The sequence below is a fragment of the Triplophysa dalaica genome, chromosome 1, assembly GCF_015846415.1.
Source record: "Triplophysa dalaica isolate WHDGS20190420 chromosome 1, ASM1584641v1, whole genome shotgun sequence".
In the NCBI taxonomy this organism is placed as follows: Eukaryota; Metazoa; Chordata; class Actinopteri; order Cypriniformes; family Nemacheilidae; genus Triplophysa; species Triplophysa dalaica.
Genome location: NC_079542.1, coordinates 18,736,686 through 18,755,216, shown reverse-complemented (window position 1 = coordinate 18,755,216; position 18,531 = coordinate 18,736,686). Strand labels below are relative to the sequence as shown.

General features: G+C 36.9%; 2 protein-coding genes across 4 annotated transcripts in view; one reads left to right on the top strand and one right to left on the bottom strand.

Annotated features, from left to right (window-relative positions):
• The window catches only part of lctla (lactase-like a), a 32,266-nt gene that overhangs the window by 10,777 nt on the left and 2,958 nt on the right, over window positions 1–18,531 (top strand). For 2 of the 3 annotated variants that reach the window (XM_056751576.1, XM_056751592.1), the window contains exons 3-7: window positions 12,733–13,095; window positions 17,406–17,566; window positions 17,943–18,103; window positions 18,180–18,267; window positions 18,356–18,465. In XM_056751576.1, coding sequence (XP_056607554.1) covers window positions 17,440–17,566; window positions 17,943–18,103; window positions 18,180–18,267; window positions 18,356–18,465 — 486 coding nt within the window. In that variant the 5' untranslated portion in view covers window positions 12,733–13,095; window positions 17,406–17,439. Of the gene's footprint in view, window positions 1–6,133; window positions 6,262–12,732; window positions 13,096–17,405; window positions 17,567–17,942; window positions 18,104–18,179; window positions 18,268–18,355; window positions 18,466–18,531 lie in introns of those variants that run through there. The other variant, XM_056751583.1, reaches the window with a different exon arrangement.
• Window positions 13,571–15,450, bottom strand: crybgx (crystallin beta gamma X). Its single transcript, XM_056751618.1, has 6 exons — window positions 15,373–15,450; window positions 14,853–14,901; window positions 14,295–14,416; window positions 14,040–14,175; window positions 13,793–13,932; window positions 13,571–13,703 (listed from the first exon to the last, which is right to left on the bottom strand). The coding sequence occupies exons 1-6, from the start codon at window positions 15,414–15,416 to the stop codon at window positions 13,571–13,573; spliced, it is 624 nt and encodes a 207-aa protein (XP_056607596.1). The 5' UTR covers window positions 15,417–15,450.

Below are 18,531 nucleotides of genomic sequence, written 5' to 3'. Positions count from 1 at the left end.
TACTTCAAAGTACAAGCTTATAGCTACTTCTAAAGCGTCAAAGGAAGTTGTGGTTTTCTTTTAAGACTTCTTATTGTGTATATAGTAGTCGTATTCATAAATAATAAGATAAATAGGCCTATGTATTATGTACAAATAAATGCATTATTTTTTTAAATGAATGCATTATTAAAATAATATTGCCATTACTCTACCTTCGTCACCTTCCATTATTATGATAATGATTATTTACAAAACACGACAGATAAAATTTACAAGGTGTCACAGCATGCGATTTTTGGTCAGTTTAAAGTCTATATAGGTTGCGTGAAGTAATGAGAAAATGTTATTGATATTGGCATTGAAATGTGTTGTTAAAAAGTTAATTTATTTAGGTTTATTTGTGGAGCTAAAATTAAAGATCTAAAGTATGGACTGTTCATTTTTTTGTGGGGTTGGCACCCTTATTTCTCCTAAATTAATCCATATAATTTCCCTTTTTTGCTATATTCGACTAACATGAGTTTAAAAACAATCCTTGAATTTAAGTGATAAATATGTCATGGCATCATACAGTATATATTTTGGAATACTTAAACTAAGTTACTTTAACTAAAAATTAGTTAATGAATCTCAACTTATTTTTTAAGTTACAGCAACTTAAAGTTTTAATAAGTTTAAATAAACAAGTTTAAATGACTTATAGACAATATAATTAAATACACATACAAATATATAGATCAAACAAAAACTTATGTAATGTTTAAATTATGGGGATTTGGTGGTCTAATTATATTTGTCATACATATCAGACATTTAGCATTATAAAGATTTTGTCCAGGGCTAGTTGCATTGTGGTCATCCACTCTGTGTTGAGTGGAAAAATTCTTCAGCTTTCTCCCTTCACTTATCACACGGTTGATAACTGTGGTAGGCTGGCGTCAGGCTAATAATTGCAGCTACTCCCATGAAGTCTCCTAGATAATCTATCAGTAGATGTTTGGAGCAGAGATGGAGACACCAGCACCAAACCAACTCCCAAAATAACCCCAGTCTATCCAATCTGGACAACCATGGTACTGCTGATAGTGTCTAACAAGACCCAACAGGAATAGCATGTCATCAAGCTCCTTATTCTTAATGGATCTTGGGGAGTGAGAGGGGGCTGTGCTGGGAAATGGCAGCGCTATGGTCTTTCTTTGGTTTCATACTTTACAGAATACTGATTATTTTAGAAAATATCTAATATTTATGGTGCTATAATATTTATGGATATGTTACTATATAGCACAATTTGTTTTTCTCGTAATCATATAGGGGAACTTCTTTTATTTCAATATAGCACCATATTCTTTGGGATATAGAACTACTAAAGCACAAAAAAATATTGTTCTATATACCACTGAACGTAGTTCACCTATGACTTTTCAGTTTAACATCAACTTTCAGTTTAATATCCCCTACTTCTTATCCCCTATATACATTAATAATCATAATGGTTAATATCACAACACATATGATAGGATTGTAATTAATTAAGTGCACAGTATTGACCAAAAAAGGACGTTCAAACGTCTCGAAGAGGCAATTTGATTTAATTATTTGTAAATATAATGACATATATGTTATTAAAAGACATATTTATATTTAATTTGTCAAAAAAACCTGTCAAAATGATTTGCTCTATCCTGGATACCGTGTGTTATTACTTTATAGGAATAACGAACCTGCAAATGTGAGACTGGCCAATCAAAATCAAGCATTCCAAGGAGCTGTGTAATAAATTGAGTGTAATTCATTCAACAAAAAAAGAGAAAATGCAAAAGAAAGAAATACAAGACATATTTGTTAAGTAGATATTTAAATATGGCATCATCGTGAATGCTTCCTGGGCACAAAAAAAAACGTGTACTGTTAATGATGTAAAAGATGTTTTGACATCCAAGATGCCAAGAAATAGGTTGTGTTGATGTGTTTACTGCAAATTAACATAGAGTCATACAAGATGTTTTAGCTCTACGTTTTTCTCAGGACTTTACTTTATTGAGCTGATTTGCGACAGCTGTTGTGGTCTATGGTAGCAGGAAGCCACAGACAGACATTAGGAGTGTAATCTGTCTCCTGTGGAAGGTTCTGACAGTTAAAACACAATTTCAGCAAGCAAAACCTCATTTATGGTGAAGACAAGAAGACAGCCAGAGCCCTAAATGAACGTCTACTGTGTAAATGTGATAGATATGTCTACGTGGCAGGGGCGTGTGCATAAGAAAAGCGCTTTGTAATATTCTTAACAAAAACTTCTGCTCTGGATATTAAACTGCAAAGTCTTCAGTCTACTAAAAATACATTGATAGGAAAAAGGGAGCAGTTAACATTTACACTTACAGCAGACAGTTTTATCCAATAGTGAACTGTAATTAAAATCTATATTTATAAACACAATGAATGATTCTTCCTTTATGAACCTCACATTCGCTGGATTATCTTATTCTATCCAGCATGAGCTGGAGATTTCGAATGTGGTTTTCACTTATATTCACTCATATCCATACTATAAAATGGCTGGTCCTTGATTCAAATTTTTCAATAGCTTTGCTTTTATTACAATAAAGCAAAGCTATGACTGTTTCACCTAACAATTCTGTCCCTGCTTCCGTAATCGCCTACTTCTATACTAAAGACTGATTTCACTCCGCTGCCATGTTGAAATCCAAAACGAGGCAGAGGTGGGAAGAAAACCGGAAGGACAAATAAACTTCAATGGTTTGGACCAGTACGCGTACCCTGTTTTATGCTAAAAGCGCTTTTAATAAACTTTATTAATACACTTCATGTATGTGTTTATAGTATGTATGTCTCCGCTGGTCGCAGTGATAAAAAGTATGTCACGCAGCACAAACATACAGCATGGAGGCTGCCATTATTGTTTTGGGAGACTCGCGCATTCCTAGACCGAACACTTGATATGCATGCGTATGACGCTATAGTTTTTGGAAAACACGGCCTTCAGAGTTTGCAGAGAGATGATCACGCTGTTGTTTTCAGAAACTTGCAATTTGAGACCCGTTTTCAAAAGTTTGAGTTTTCAGTCCCCCAAAAGGCTGTTGTTGTGTAAATGAACACCCAAAACTCATAACAAGTTTGCCGTACACTTCCGTTGCATCGTGAAGCATGAGTCTAGCCTTGAGTACCTTATTGCTTGTAATGTCACACAAGATTCGTGATGACAAGAACCAAAACAGTGAACCACAATGCAACATGTGATTCTGGTGCAGTAATGCAGTAAAGCAATACATGTGAGGAGAAATTCAAAGATGGCCTCCTCTCTTAGCTTTCCCTGAAGTTACTTTATACAACAGCCCCTGCATGTTTGGTTCCTTCCAGTCGTTCTCTGTGCTTTTTAAAAACGTCTGTTGTCAGCCAGTGAGAGTGAAAAGAGCGTATCGGAGAAACTGAGGAAGGAAGTAGGCTGAAACCAGAGGAAATGGAGAGAAATTCTGTGAGATCAGGCCACGTCGTTGCTGTAGCTGATTGTAGGCTAGTCCTGGAGGGCCTGGCGCCGTCATAAAGTACTAGACAGAGAGATAGAGCTCATACTCTCACTTGTGCAAGTAAACAAAGAGCGTACTTCACTTAGCATGCACTTCACTTATGGCCTTGTGTTGCATTTATGTAGCACAGTCGATGCAAATGAGGTTATCTTGTGCCTCGTCATCTCAGCGTTGCGTACGGCCAACAATTATCACATTGGCATGCAAAAATAAATGGCTGTAATAGCGTGTGTTCTGCTGTGGACTTCAAGAACATTTTCTTTTTCTTTAAAAAAAAAGAAAGACAAGCAGAGATGTGCAAACAGAGACAGAGAGATATGAAGATTACAAGTGTTTGCGTTCATCAGTAAACCTGCATAACCAGAGACAGGCGTGTCCTGTCAACAGTAATAGACATTGCGTGCATCTGTGCCAACGGGTGTTTACGTCAGTCGGTACAAAAACTATCTAATCTTGAGAAGAGACATGAGAACAGACAGAGAAAGAGAGCGGAAGAAGGACGAGACTGGTGCCAGGGGCCCCGTGCTCCTCTCAGCTGAACTGGAGGAGAGAGGAAGCCAGAGAGATAGAGAAGTAGAAAGGGCGAGCAAGGGGGAAAGGAGACTTAAGAGAGGTGGAGAGGCAGAGAAGAGAGAGTAAATCAATGGAGGAGATTTGAGACAGGAAGACTATGGCGTCAGTACAGGCTGGAGATAAGGGCTTCAGTTCCATACACAAACACACTTGTTCTCCCGGGCCGAGCGGCTACACATACTTTGACAACTGACCAGACACCCGTAGGGCCTCTTTTCTGGTGCGTTTCAACAGCACTTATACACTGCAATGGTGATTTTATTCTCCTTTACTTCTTGTGTTAAAATGTAAAGGTTTTTTGTTGTTGTTTAAAATCATGTTATCATCAAGTGCTTAGTGTTTCAAAAAATTATTTTTGTGAGCTTGTGATCTATAATAGTGCAATTCTTTAATTTTTGTGAACTAACCCTTTAAACAAATGTCGCACTCTGGTCAAAGCAGCAACAATAGATTGGCTGAACTCACTTGTAGTTCTTCCTCGAACCAGCGACGTGCACAAAGTTACAAGGTTAGGAAACACAGACCCTGAGGGTCAGAGGGACTTTTCCTCAGAGATAAGCAGGGGATAAAGTTTTAAAAGGAGATTTAAGACAAAAGTCACTTTCAGGAAACGGCCCCTGCTTTGAAAGTAATGTTGTTGTGACATGGAATATATAGACAGTTTTAGCCGTAACAACATAAACAAACTTCATGTGGCCCAAACTTAACTTCCGATAGACAACTCTTCAATGAATCAATAACTCTGAATAGTTTTAATTGAATACAATCCAATTAATATACAATAAAATATTCATATAAATTAAATCTAAAATAAGTGGTTATATTATAAGCAAACACAGGCTAGAAGTTAACTTGGGGCAGCGTGTGCGTTCGATGACACAGGAAAACAGAGGAACTGGTTCACTTTACAAATGAAATCCATAAAAACCCATTTATTCATCGTTGTCTTTTTTATATTTTCTTTTAGTTTTTCAGAGTTTTTTTCCTTATTTAATTTGAATCCTGTGTGGTAATATAGGATAACCTAATAATTTCTGTTTAATTCAACCAAAAACATTAACTAGCTGTATTTTGATACATTGAGGTACAAACTATTTCAGTATGACTCAAACCGCTGAAATGTCTTTGGACTGATAATGAACATTGATCTGTGAGTAAAATGATCCTGTGGGGATATGGATGTCTTTTTGTGTACTGTATCATAACACAGAACATCCTGAATACAAAAGTGATTCACAGAACAAATAATCTCTTTTATTTCATAATTATACTTTCTTGTGCTGTCAGTGTATAGAAAAATCTGGACGCAATGAATAATATTTGAAGTGAACAAAACAAGAGGCACAGAAAACTGGATGAAAATTGAACCTATTAACAATTGAAACAAAATCTCTTGTATTACACTGACAGTGGTTTCATTGAACTCATCTATTCTCTAGATCCAGTACTTTTGGCCAGCCAAATTCACCTCTCTGAACTTCTATTTTTTGCTTCTCTTATTGTTGATTGTTGTGCTATGGACGTCGGGTGAATACTTTGCATTCTTCTCTCCTGAGGAAGCTCTCCACTCATTTTACTTACGGTCATCACGAGACCTTCCACACACAGCCTGGTTTAGACACAGAGAGATGTAAGGCACAATGGACTAGCAATTCTCTTTTACGTGAACATTCCTGCTGGTGATTGGATATTTCTTTTATCTCCATTGTAGGAAGAATTGACAATGAATGTGGGAATCGGTGTGTTTGCTTGTGATTGTAAAAGGGAATGGGTGGGATGTTTTTATGGCATTCATGCTATTTCTAAATCTCTCACACTGATTACTGTACTATATATTGAATATCCAACATTTGGCACCCTATATACCAGCACATAAGCCCTCAGAGAGAAAAGAAGACAGAGAGAGAGAGAGAGAGAGAGAGAGAGAGGGGATGTGCTCATGGTGTGCTGAGTGCTTTTGAAGAACGTGGTTTATATCTCAAGTAATTGCATGTGATTATTTTTCTAACTTCAAAGCAAGCAGCTCTGCAGCTCTGTTGGGAGGCCAGACCACTACCAGATCATCTCCCGATTTCCTGTACCTGCCTATTCTGGGTGAAGAAAACAGGATTTTAGCCTAAAACGTGAGAAATACAGGAGAAAGGACATCATTTCTAATGTAAATGAATGTAAATCTATCTTTTTATTTTTTGTTTTCATACCAAACTCTACCAAGACAACGTTTACAATAAAAGAATGATTTTAGTTAACCTAAATATTAACAGATAGAAACAGCTGCTTTAAATTACAACAGCACCAGTCGTACTGTGCTTGCAAGAAGAACATGCACAATCCAATTGTTTTTCCAAAAGGCACTGGGTGGAGAACCTCACAAATCAGCCAATGACAACAGAAAAGAAATGGTCTAGCATAACGTCTTTATTTAGACAAGCTACAGAAGCACTTAGAATTTAGAATAAACTAAGCTGGATGCATACAGACACACACACACACACCACAGGTCGAGACATATCAATGACTCAATGACTCTGAATAAATACATTAATAAATGAGTTTGGTACTGTTGGTGTGGTGTCTGTTCTCTGCTATGGTTTCCAAAACCATTGCTATAAATAAAGCTCACAAAATGAATTATTTAGTATCTAAGGGGTTTCACCCTGCTTAACATCACACAGCTAATTAATCCACTTTCTTTGATCTCTGTTCTTTTTTTATAGGTTAACGTTTTTTATTTCTGATGGCATCAATGAGAGAGAGAGAGAGAGAGAGAGAGAGAGAGAGAGCAGTATGTGTCATCTTTGTAAGAGATGTACATTGGGCAGCCTAATGCATATGACAAAATGTATCAGTAGGTTCAAGACCATTTGTAGACAGAAATCCAAATACAAGCTTAAAAAAACAGGGCTGACCCTTTCATTCTTACAATGTTGAACAAGTGGTTGTAAAGATTACATCTCTGAGACGAAATATAGGCTACTTTCACTATATGTCACATACAGTACATACACGTGTTAGTAAAATATTCTCCATCACTTAGAGTTTTCGAATTATGAAACTAAGATCATTTTTGTTTCCAAAAAATGGTGGCACTGGGAAATCTCATGTGTCCGAGGTGGACTGTGCTCAGATTTATTTACTGGACCTGTGTCTGACACACCACACACACACACACACGTACACACACATAAGCTCTAGATTACAGCTTCATGGTCCCTCTCACAGTCCATAGCAGGGATTGGCAATGACATGTGAATGCAGACCAGCTCTAATTTAAGCGTCCACATTTATACGCCCATAATGGGGTCAGTATAAGCGCTTTTGGAGCAGGCAAGAGACTGTACAGAGCTCTGTTTTTCATTGCTTTTATATGGCGGAATGATGCATTGAAGAACTGCTGTTTTTTAAGTTGTATTGAATTTCAATGACATTAAAGCATAACTGATAATTCATCACCATATTCTGATACTGATGTTCCTGTTGATGTTCTATTGGAAATATAGAGTCATTGAAAACCTTAACAGCATTAGATCATGAATTTCATTCTAAGTTCAAGTGAGCAGATAAAACTAGGGGGTTTTGAGATGTCCTGGTGCGGATCTGTGCAGCCTGGCAGAAGGGTAAGGCATGCCTGTGTTATTGAGTAAACCACTTTGGCCTGTGTTTGATAGGATCAGGGGCTCAGTGGGTGGCGCGGGGCTGAGAACCGAGCCTTTTTAAAAGTCCTCAGTGTTTTCAGGCTTTTCTTCAGCCGGGCCTCAAAGCGGCCTACACGCTGAAGAGAGAGACTGAAATGTAAACATCCAAACATGCTCGAACCCTTTTGAAAGACTGTTTTCCAGCCTCCGCTCTTAATTGGAAACAGACATTGGCCTTCGATGCAGAGGTGGGGTTAAAGCTCACACTATGTAGGCCGTCTTAAAAAGGGGTTGCAAATCCCCCACAGAATCTTTGATGTGATGTCTCACTAAGATTCATTTGGAAAGATCTTATCTGTGTGTCATCTGGGTCTCTCAATGTAACAATACAGTACATAATACTACAATTCAAGCAAGTAAGAGGTTAGAAAGTTATCCTATGGTAACTTTTTGTAGAATAGTATTATTGGTCTCAACGCTATGTGTTTTATCTTAATAAGTACCTCTCCACAGTTAACTCACAGTAAAGTAGATCCTTTTGGAATGAATTCTGACCACAAATACAAGTTCTTTCAAGGCGTTTCAAGTAGGGTGGTCAATGCTATGTAGTGGTAATTATTTTTTCAAAACATTTTAATGTTAGCTCACGCAAGCACACAGACACCCTTTGCATAGATGTAATGACTTTTATACTGTACAAACTGTATATTCTTCCCCCTAACTCTTAACCTAACCATCATAAAAACATTTTTGCGTTTTCATCTTTCCGAATTAACATAATTGTGTTTTATTTATAAGCCTGGGACCAAAAACACATCTACAAGGTAAAAAAGGACTGGTATTACTATCTTGGTGGGGAACTTTTCCTTTACCGCCTGTCTTCACTTAGATACTCCAGGCAACCCCATGTGACGGAGTGCACAGTCCTCAAAATCAGTTCATACACAATAAAACACCTTTTATACAGACAAAAAAGACTGCTGATTTTTGCGTAACCTACGAGTGCTCTCAACTGTTCGTATCTTTTCTCTTTTATTTAGAATACATTTTAGTACAAACGTTTTTGTGAGTCATGATTTGTTCTCGAAAATGTTTGTACGCAGGTTTCACACACAAATTTGTGCGTACCCGTGCTTAGTGAATGAAACCCCTCATGTTCTATGAAGATATTTTGTAATTTTCCTACCGTAAATATATAATACTTGACTTTTGTGAGTGTATGCTGCAAAATCGTGAACACAAATGGCCGGAAATACGCCTACAAACCTTACTCACTGCTCGTGTTTGGTTTCTCTGTAAAGTAGAATTTCCTTTGTCGGGTTCATCTACTCCCAACAATGTCATTTCAGCGTAAACCAATAGAGAATGTTAAAACAAACCTGTTTCTTCTTAGCAATGGCCTGCTATAGAGCTCTGATGGATAACTTTAAAGTCCCAGTGAAATAAAACATTAGAATGCCTAAAAAATTACAATTCTGAAATCGTATAAAAAAATCGTATAAAATCGTATTTTCATGAAATATTGCAGCGTTTATTGTAAATAGTTTAGCAATGTGGGTCATTCTCTTTAAAAAATCATGTGCCCTCATAATCTTTAGTTAAAATCTGGAAATGCACTTCCTGTAATGACTATCCATCATAGATGACATATGTTTGATGGATTGGGCGGAGCATCTATTAACTCCTCCCCTTCAACTGTCAAGGTTTGTTCGACTTGATGTGGGCGACGCCAGATCCGACAGGCGGATGACATTAAAGTGCAGCGAGACCTTATTTTATTTATCGCTTTAGCAGTACTTTTGATGTCATCCTTAAAATGCAAAGGCTGGTCGGAGCCGACGGTCGAGTGGTTCGTGATCAAAACGCGTCACAATGCAGAAGTAAAAACTATTGCAACTTCCGGTTCACCGGGACTTTAAAGGCCATTTTCTCAATATCTTCCCAGATTTCAGATGATGTCTAAATTTTGGAATTTTGACCCTTCTGACTGTTTCTGTGGTCCAAGGCCACATATACAGTACACTACACAAAATTGGTACTACTGCCATAACTAGTTTTTATACTGAGCTAATTTATTTACTTATTTATTTATCCCTGAGCCCTTCTCTCATCCCTGAACTTCATCCTCACTCAAACTTCTTTGCATGTTTACATTTTTATTTAGATATCATGTAATTTTTATTATGCTAATTGAATTCTAGTAGTTGGGATGTCCTCACAATGTTGTCATGTTTTCTTAAATTGTGAGTAAAGTTTCTTCTCCATAACAAAGCTGAAAACGAAAAACACACAGCTTACAGAGTCATTAATGAGTGAGATGGAAGTGAGGCAGTCAGTCCTGGCACTACTGTAAAGCTGTTAGTGCTGGCTGAATGGAGGTGAGTGCACGGGAGGCCTAATTGGTCCAGTGTGTATTTGTTTGTATGTGTGAGCATTGGTGATAATTGTGGTTCACAGGTGGCCTCGCACAAGTCTGTCCAAGCTTTGAGTTCATATCAGGGCCTGGGACAAAAGACACAGATTCCAGAACTCTTTGTTATTTACTCTGTAGACAATCCTTTTGCCTTTTTCTTCAGTTCCAATGCCCAACTAGTCCCGAAAGTTAAAGTAATAGTTCACCCAAAAATTTAAACCTCTGCTATTATTTACTCACACTCTTGTCATTTCATTGTCATTGAAGAAAGACGACAACTGAACAGCACCGGCACCCGCATTCACTTCTATCATATGGACACAAAACAATGCAAGTGAATGGGTGCCGTTTAAAAACATTTATCAAAATATCTTCTTTTGTGCTCTGCAGTAGAAAGAAAGTCATACAGGTTTGAAATGACAGAGGTTGATTAAATGACGATAGAATTAAAAATTTGGGGTAAACTATCACTTTATATACTGCTCTCAAACTCACAATTAAGTATATCACAAGTGCATGAAAATATATATACAACTATCTTACCAGTAACAGCAAAACTACAATGTTAAAATGTCTACTTATCGAGGGGAATTTTACAGTAATCTCATAACAGAGAAATATCCCAGAAAAAAGTCTTCTGATTCTTCAAATCAGATATTCTTTCATCTGATAATGGAGGAATTCCTTTTAAACACAGTTATGCCCTTAACATTAAAAATGCAGTCTCCCTAGGCATTTCCCTTCTTTGTTGACTGAAGAACCAAAAACATGTTGTAACAAGACGCCACACAGCAAAGCAGCATGTAGCGTCAATATTTCTCTGATAATCATACTGAAATAGCTTGTCAGACATGAAGGGGTTTACATTTAAGCCTTGCAGGCTATTTTCTGGCGAGATTATATGCATCGCAGTGCAACATAAACCAAGACAAATGACTGAAAGTGCAAGAGAGAACACTGTGCATTGACAAAATATCATGATGATTAAAGAAATAGTTTACACTTAAAAATATATATATCTGTCATCAGAGAAAAGAAGAAAGGTAAACAAGTGAAAAACAGTTATGTGAGAGCTTCCTCAGCAGTGGAACGGTAAAAACACAGTTTTGCTTACTACATAGGACTGAATGAACGTAGATTTTAGGTTGTTGAGGTATGGGTGTGCATATACAGTAAATCTCATAAACACTGAGAAAGGGGACCCACTGATTGTGAAAAGCTGAACTGTGGGTTGTGTGTGTGTATTTTTTTGCATGGAGAGTGTATGTTTTTGTATATGTTTGTGTGTGGGATAGAACCCAAGGGCACAAGGAATGCTGTGTATGGGTGGTCAATTAGTTCAGCTGTGACCAACTGGCTTACAGCAAAGAAACATAGGACTTTTGCCATTCAAGAAGCCAAGCCACCACCGAAGCCAGACTCTGAGCGTGTTTGTTTGTGTGTGTGTTACAGAGGGAACGAGATTTGTGATGGCCTTCCAAACCCGAGCTCCTCAAAAACACGAGATACACATTCTTAGTTTTCTGTTTAAATCATAGGACTAAAATGTTAGAGTGAAACAGCTGTTATCTGTCTATAATTTTCCATTGCTTACACTTATTTTTGTGTTGGTCAGTATCATGTTTCACTCTAGCAGATCCTCAAAGTATATCAGAGGGGCCTAACAGTTAAATACTCATTCTATTATAGTCTTATGTATGTATTTGCTATTTGGTTATTTAATTCCTGTTATTTTTAAAAACTAACTATTATAAAACCAGTGAAAATCTTATTTATGTTTCACTGTTCTTGCATTTTTTTAAGTTGCTTGTTACACCCAGTTTTAAGGATCTAATTACATTTATCAGATCCTTTGTTTTAATGTAATGCCTATTCATATGTAAGAAAAAACGATTTTTGTTAAAGCTGCAGTTGTAACTTTCACCTCATTATCGCCATCTCTGTGTAAAGCATACAATTGCAGGTTACTTTATGTACTTACATTTATGTGTTTTTGAAAATTTCTGACATTTCCAGCAAAATCTGATCCAAGTACTTATAAATAATTATTACTTAAAATTATCCTACTGAGTGTCTGCACCACACCAGACACAAATCAGTACAAAAAATAGGTAGGCTACTATTATCTATTGGAGAAGAAATAGTCAATTGTACCTTGTCATGTATCACAGTTGCTGGTGGTGTGGACAACAACTCTAAATATCATGGAAATAAACATTTTCAAAAAAATTTGATGTCATATCTGATGTAGAAATTGTTACGTTTTTGAATTATGATAAAGATATTGTTTATGTACTTGATTAACTCAATATGCTTTTAATTTTTAACCAAAACAAGTAAGGACTGCATCCGTAATTCATGAAAATTTCATTAAGTAGAAATCTCTCTCTCTATACTGTATATGCTAGCAGCCCTAATGGAAGCAATAATAAAGACACTCATTTTGTAATTGTAAATGGGGCAGCACTAGTTCTTGTTGTGGATATGTCAAACATTTGTTTGTAAATCACATAATCCCTTCTCTGTCAGAAATAATCTTAAACCAAGTTGCATTCTTTCCACCCCTCCACTTCTCCTGCAGATAATCGGTGGGTTCCGGCCCGTACTTCCAGACCACTTTGGTGACCGTGAGAGAGATGTAACACAATGTCATCAGCCCGACGGGGACACAGCAACTGTAGCTCCCACGGCCCACAGAAATATCTCACCGGCCTTTAGAGAGCACGACCGCATGTGTCTTCGAGTCCAACACTGAGCTAAAGCCGGTGTGAATTCCTTAACGTATGCTCAAATATACACCAATGAACTCTACAGCTGCTCTTTAAAGGATTTACATCATAGAAGAGAGTGCAAAGCAGTGAGCTCACATCTTCTATAAGCATCCCATGTTAACGGATGCAATCCATCAAGGCATTGGGACCAAAATGTTTCTGGATGTTATGGGGTAGGTTTTCATTGTTGATCTCTTTTTAAAAAGTACTGCAGTCCAATATTAAATTTAAACAGCAGAAACAGAGAACTGGTATTATTTAGGATTTGAGACTGACAACAGGTATTGTTATTGTATTGAGGTGGTCCTGTGGTAAGTGGTTACTTGAAAATGGTGATGGTTTTGATCAGAAGTATAAAGGAGATTTCAAATACAGATGCCAAGACATTCACCACCAGAGGGCAGCATAACACTGATTCCTACACATGAAAAGCTCCTGAATCAATCCTAACATCTCATCTTTGTAACACCTGGAAAAGTGTGTAATTTTCTGTAAGACAATTTAAGCACAAACAAAGATATTTGTCTTTTTAAGCAGTTTATTACTAAAATAGTTGTTCTGTTGGGTTTGTTTCACTCTAAGCTGGCATATTGTTTGTATAAAGAGCTGACAGATGTGGGTATTTTTCCAAAAGGCATTTTTCTTCATTCAGTTAAAACGGACTCTGCGAATCGAGCCAACAGTGCTATTTTGAGCACCCCAGTCAGAGAAGTTGTTGTAGTCCTTCTTCTCCAGCACATAGTGTGCTCCTCTGTAGTTTGGCTCCTGGTACACCACCCAGCTGTGGTCACAGAGATGAGAAGAGTGATCAGCATCAAATGACTGATATATACAGAATAGATTTAATAACATAAGTAAGTCTGTACTCACGTTCCGCCCATTACTCTGATGGAGGTGATTCTGTTGAGACTGTATCGACTCAGCAGGTTGGGGATGTCATCATGGAGCTCTGTCTTCTTGCCAGAGAAACCTGCCCTATCAAACAGCTGTGCCCGGGGAGGGTTATTATCCTAGGCACCGCACCAACCCAAGCAGATATCATTACGTGTTCCAGTAAATTTTCATCTATTGTAAATGATAGTAAAAAAATACATAGCTACGGCTGCTTAAGTCGTACCTGCTTCACGGCACGGACAGAGGAGATGTGGTCACCTTGAGCGCACCACTTTTCAGAGCAGTTGTACTCCCCCCGGTCAGACATGTCCCACAGGTACTGACGACCTCTGAAGTTCTCATGTTCATAACCCACCCATCTGCACGTAAAACACACGTTATGTTTAAATTAGTTATTTAACATACTTCAAATGAGATTGAAATCAATTCATGTTCATGTATTAATGGTAAGATAAGCTCTTCTGTCTCATGTACTCACGATCCACTCTCCACCTGCACAGAGTTGCATCTGTCAGGAAAATTCTTGTCACTGAGCTTATGACAGTCAGAGGTCAGGTCCAGTCGCCGGCCGGCAAAGTTCCTCTGCTCGAAAAGGGTCACCTGACAAAACACTAATTATTAGTTTATCATTTGAATAAACACTAATTTATACACTTAACCTAACGTTTGATAAGAACAGTGTGAGATAACAGAATATTTTGAACAAACTGTATTCTATACTTTGTTTCTGAAAGTCACTCTTTGTCGGGGACGTTTATCATTTTTCAGAATAACTTTTAGTAGCAAAATATTGTTTATAACATTAGTGATTTTTCACTGGTAAACACTAAAACATGCTGGGTTGTTTCAACCCATAGATGTGTTAAATAGAGTCATTTTCTAGGTTCATTTAAACCAAACATTGGGTTCTTCCATAATTTACCGCAGGTTCAAACATACCAACATTTTTTTCAATTGTAAAATCTACTTCAATATACTTTAACTATGCTTAGCCATTACACAAGGATAACTGTTACTTTCCGAAACAAACACTTACCCTTCCACTGGACCCGTAGAAGGCACGTTGGAGCACAGACCCCAGCTTGCTGGAAAAAAAATTCAAATACTTTCAGTGTATTTTAGGCATAAAATACTGGAACATTGGTATAAAAAACAACCAAACACATATTTTGAACGAATAATGCCATCTTTACCTCTACATAAACTGTTTAGAATCATTTTAAATGATCTTCCACAGAATTTGACATGATACAAGTTTTCATTTAAGTTGAACTTTATTTGTTCCAATTACAAGGTAAATGTATATTTGTGTAAATGTGCGTGTGGAACAAATCCTTTCCTACTGAAGCACACAAGTATACGTTTTTGGTTTGTTTCAGCATTGTGTGTAACAGCATGAAAATGATCTTTTCCACAAATCTCTGATGTTGACATTAGTTTTATATGCCTTTTTTCTGTAATGATTACTACAGTTCCCTTTGGAGGTGCAAATTTGGTTGAAACTTCAACCACAAGTTTTGCCATTGCTCTTGCTTCCAAATGCACTGCAAACATACCTGGTTTGTTGGGCTAATCCAGGGACTTTAGTAAATATGTTCATGTCAGCTGATGGTGGCCACTAAGATGGTCCTTAAATACAGCCGGTACATAGAAACAGGGTGTGCTAGAATGCTCATACTCTTTCTGCTGCTCTCTCTGTACTCTGTCCCTGTATTGATATGCTAAACACAAACAATGTGCTGTGCTTTTGTCCAAGCCTGTTGCTTTCTGTGCATAAAGAAATTTAAATGCACTACACCTACAAAACATGTTATTACTGTAAAAGAACACACATGTACATAAAACAACATACAGTCTATACATACACACAGTATGATACATAAGCATAGCATAACAAAAACATACACACGCAGACAAAGAAAGAGTGCAGTGCCAACACTTTGGGAATCAATTCAGCATTTTCTTGCAATGCAATTTCAATGCATTTTGCATGTAGTAAATGTTTTCATGTTTAGACCGAGGCAGCTATAGAAAAGTGTTTTAAAGCATTGAGCGCAACCCACAATAAGAATTTCTTGCTCGCATTTATTGGAGCACAGATCTCTTATGTCTTACATAACCATTAAGAAGTTAATTTCAATGTCAAAATAGTGTCTAGGAAAAAATACATTCGGTCAGGTTGCTTGGGATTTATATTTTATTAGACTGTAGATTTAAGAGCTGTAATCCTCAAACACATACATTACAAAAAGCGAAAACATTATATTCAGACTATAATATCCCATGTGTCTTTCGACGTATTCACAGCTCGATTCACAAATGCTGTTGGCGTGAAGTCAACATTTGTACTTTATTCACAGAATAAACTTATTCCTAAACCTAGTGCCTCCAACATCCAAAGCCAAAATGTTAATGAATCAACAACAGCAACATCAACATTGCTTACAGAGTCAAATCTGCAATTCTATTAAACGTGTTAAGGGCAGCACTTTTCCCCGTTCAGCTCACTGACTTTGAATAGTAGGTATTTGGACTTCCATGTGGGTCATGGGGCATCTGAATGGAGCTGGGATCTACTAGATGTTTCTCTACACTGTTTTGTGCCTGTGGCACAGTGGCACTGGCAGTTTTGTGAGGATGAATGAAGTCCAGAAGGTTAGGTAACATTCTGGCATTTTGGGGTGGATTCCAGTCGAGACAAATGCTGGGCCTGGAGCAGGTATACATGTTAATGTGATTTAGTTTGAATCTAGACGAGAGAGAGAGAGAAAGGGTTGGAGGAGGTTAAGAGAGACAGGAGACAGAACGAAACTGCTGGTTCCTGCAAACATAAACAAGCGAATACATCATCTTCTCATCCTCTTCCCTTTAAAAGTTACATCTTCTCTCTCTTCAGGATTAATATTTTTTTGAGATGTCTTTCATACTGGTAGCTCTCGACAAGCTGTCTTATTTTTTGTCTCTGAAAGTGTTTTGTGTCAGTGTGGCTGGCAGAAATAAGAGCTGACTCTCTCTGTTTCATCTGGGGCTGGAAAATATACAATATACACTTTTTTGCATTTCTGGCTGAATGCTCATGGATTGCTAGCAACGTTGATATGCCTCAGCTCCTAATGCTTTCAAAGATGACCACTGCGAGTATGCAATTTATAACTTTTGAAATTAGAATAGGTAACACTTTATATTTTTTAACCATTGGTTAATGCATTAGCTAACATGAACAAAACTTTTACAGCATTTTTTCATTTTAGTTCATGTTAATCTCACCATTTACTAGTTGATCTAAAGCTGTAATTGTTAACATTAGTTAATGCATCATGAATAATTGTATTGAGATAAATAATCATAAACAAAGATTAATTAATGATGAAAACCTATACTGCTAATTGTTAGTTCATGTTAGTAAATGCATTTACTAATGATAACAAATACAACCATATGGTAAAGTGTTACCTTAGAATAACTCACATAAAAGAATGTATACTGTACCTATTTGAGATTCAACTGCAATTATGAAATCTTCAGAAGAGGTAAGAGTCTGTTTTAAGTTGTTTTATGCAAGTAAAATGAGTTTGTTTTATCTGTGCAGGTGTTACTGGTGAAAAACACAAACCTGTGAAAAGATGCCTCCATGCACTGTTCTGAGGGTTTACCACATTTTGCTGTTGGCATTATGCATTTTTGCTAGTGAAGACTTTGACTGGACCAGAAATGAAAAGGGCTCATTTACCTTTGGAACATTTCCTTCAGGTAATGCATTACTCTGAGGGGGAAAAATAAACAAATATTACAATACAGACAATTCAGAAAACATACTCTTTAATATTATGTTTGCAACGCTAAGTAAACACTGTAAAAACCTGCAATTTTCAAGAAAAAAATTGAAAACATGTAATGTGTAAAATAATTGTGTTTTTTTCATCCATTTTTAAAGTACTGTAGAAAACGGTCATTTACAGAAAAAGACTGAAATTTAAACGAAAAACGTAACAGCAAAATGATTTACGTTATACTAACGAAAATGTGATTTTTTTAAAGTGTAGGATAAAATGTTCATAAAGCAGAACAAAAAGTAGTCCAGTCTAAACTAAGCTTAAAATAACAGCATGTGTCCATGAACTTTTAGGATTCTCTTGGGGTGCTGGGAGCTCAGCATATCAAACAGAAGGAGCATGGGACAAAGATGGAAAAGGAAAGAGCATCTGGGATGTGTTCTCTCATAAAAAAGGAAAGATTCACCTAAATGATTCTGGAGACTCGTCATGTGAAGGCTACAACAAATTTAAGGTGCAATGATTTCCTGATGACACTCGTAAACATTGTATGTAAACACATTTGTTCCAAAAAAAATTATATGTTTTAGGATGACATCACATTGATGAAAGATATGAAGCTGAACCATTATCTTTTTTCCATCTCCTGGCCAAGGATTCTGCCCAGTGGCATTAAGAGTAATTCAAATGCATTCAATTCAATACTAATGTCAAAATAACACAAACAAACTTATTATCTAAAAGTTTTTTCTGATTTTTCCTTTAGATGAATACATCAATGAGAAAGGGATAGAGCATTATGATAACCTGATTAATATGCTACTAGAGAACAAAATCACACCAATTGTGACTCTCTACCACTGGGACTTACCTCAGGTTAAATAAAGTTCTCACTCACCATGAGTCCATAATATAATCTCATATACAATACTGCATTAAACT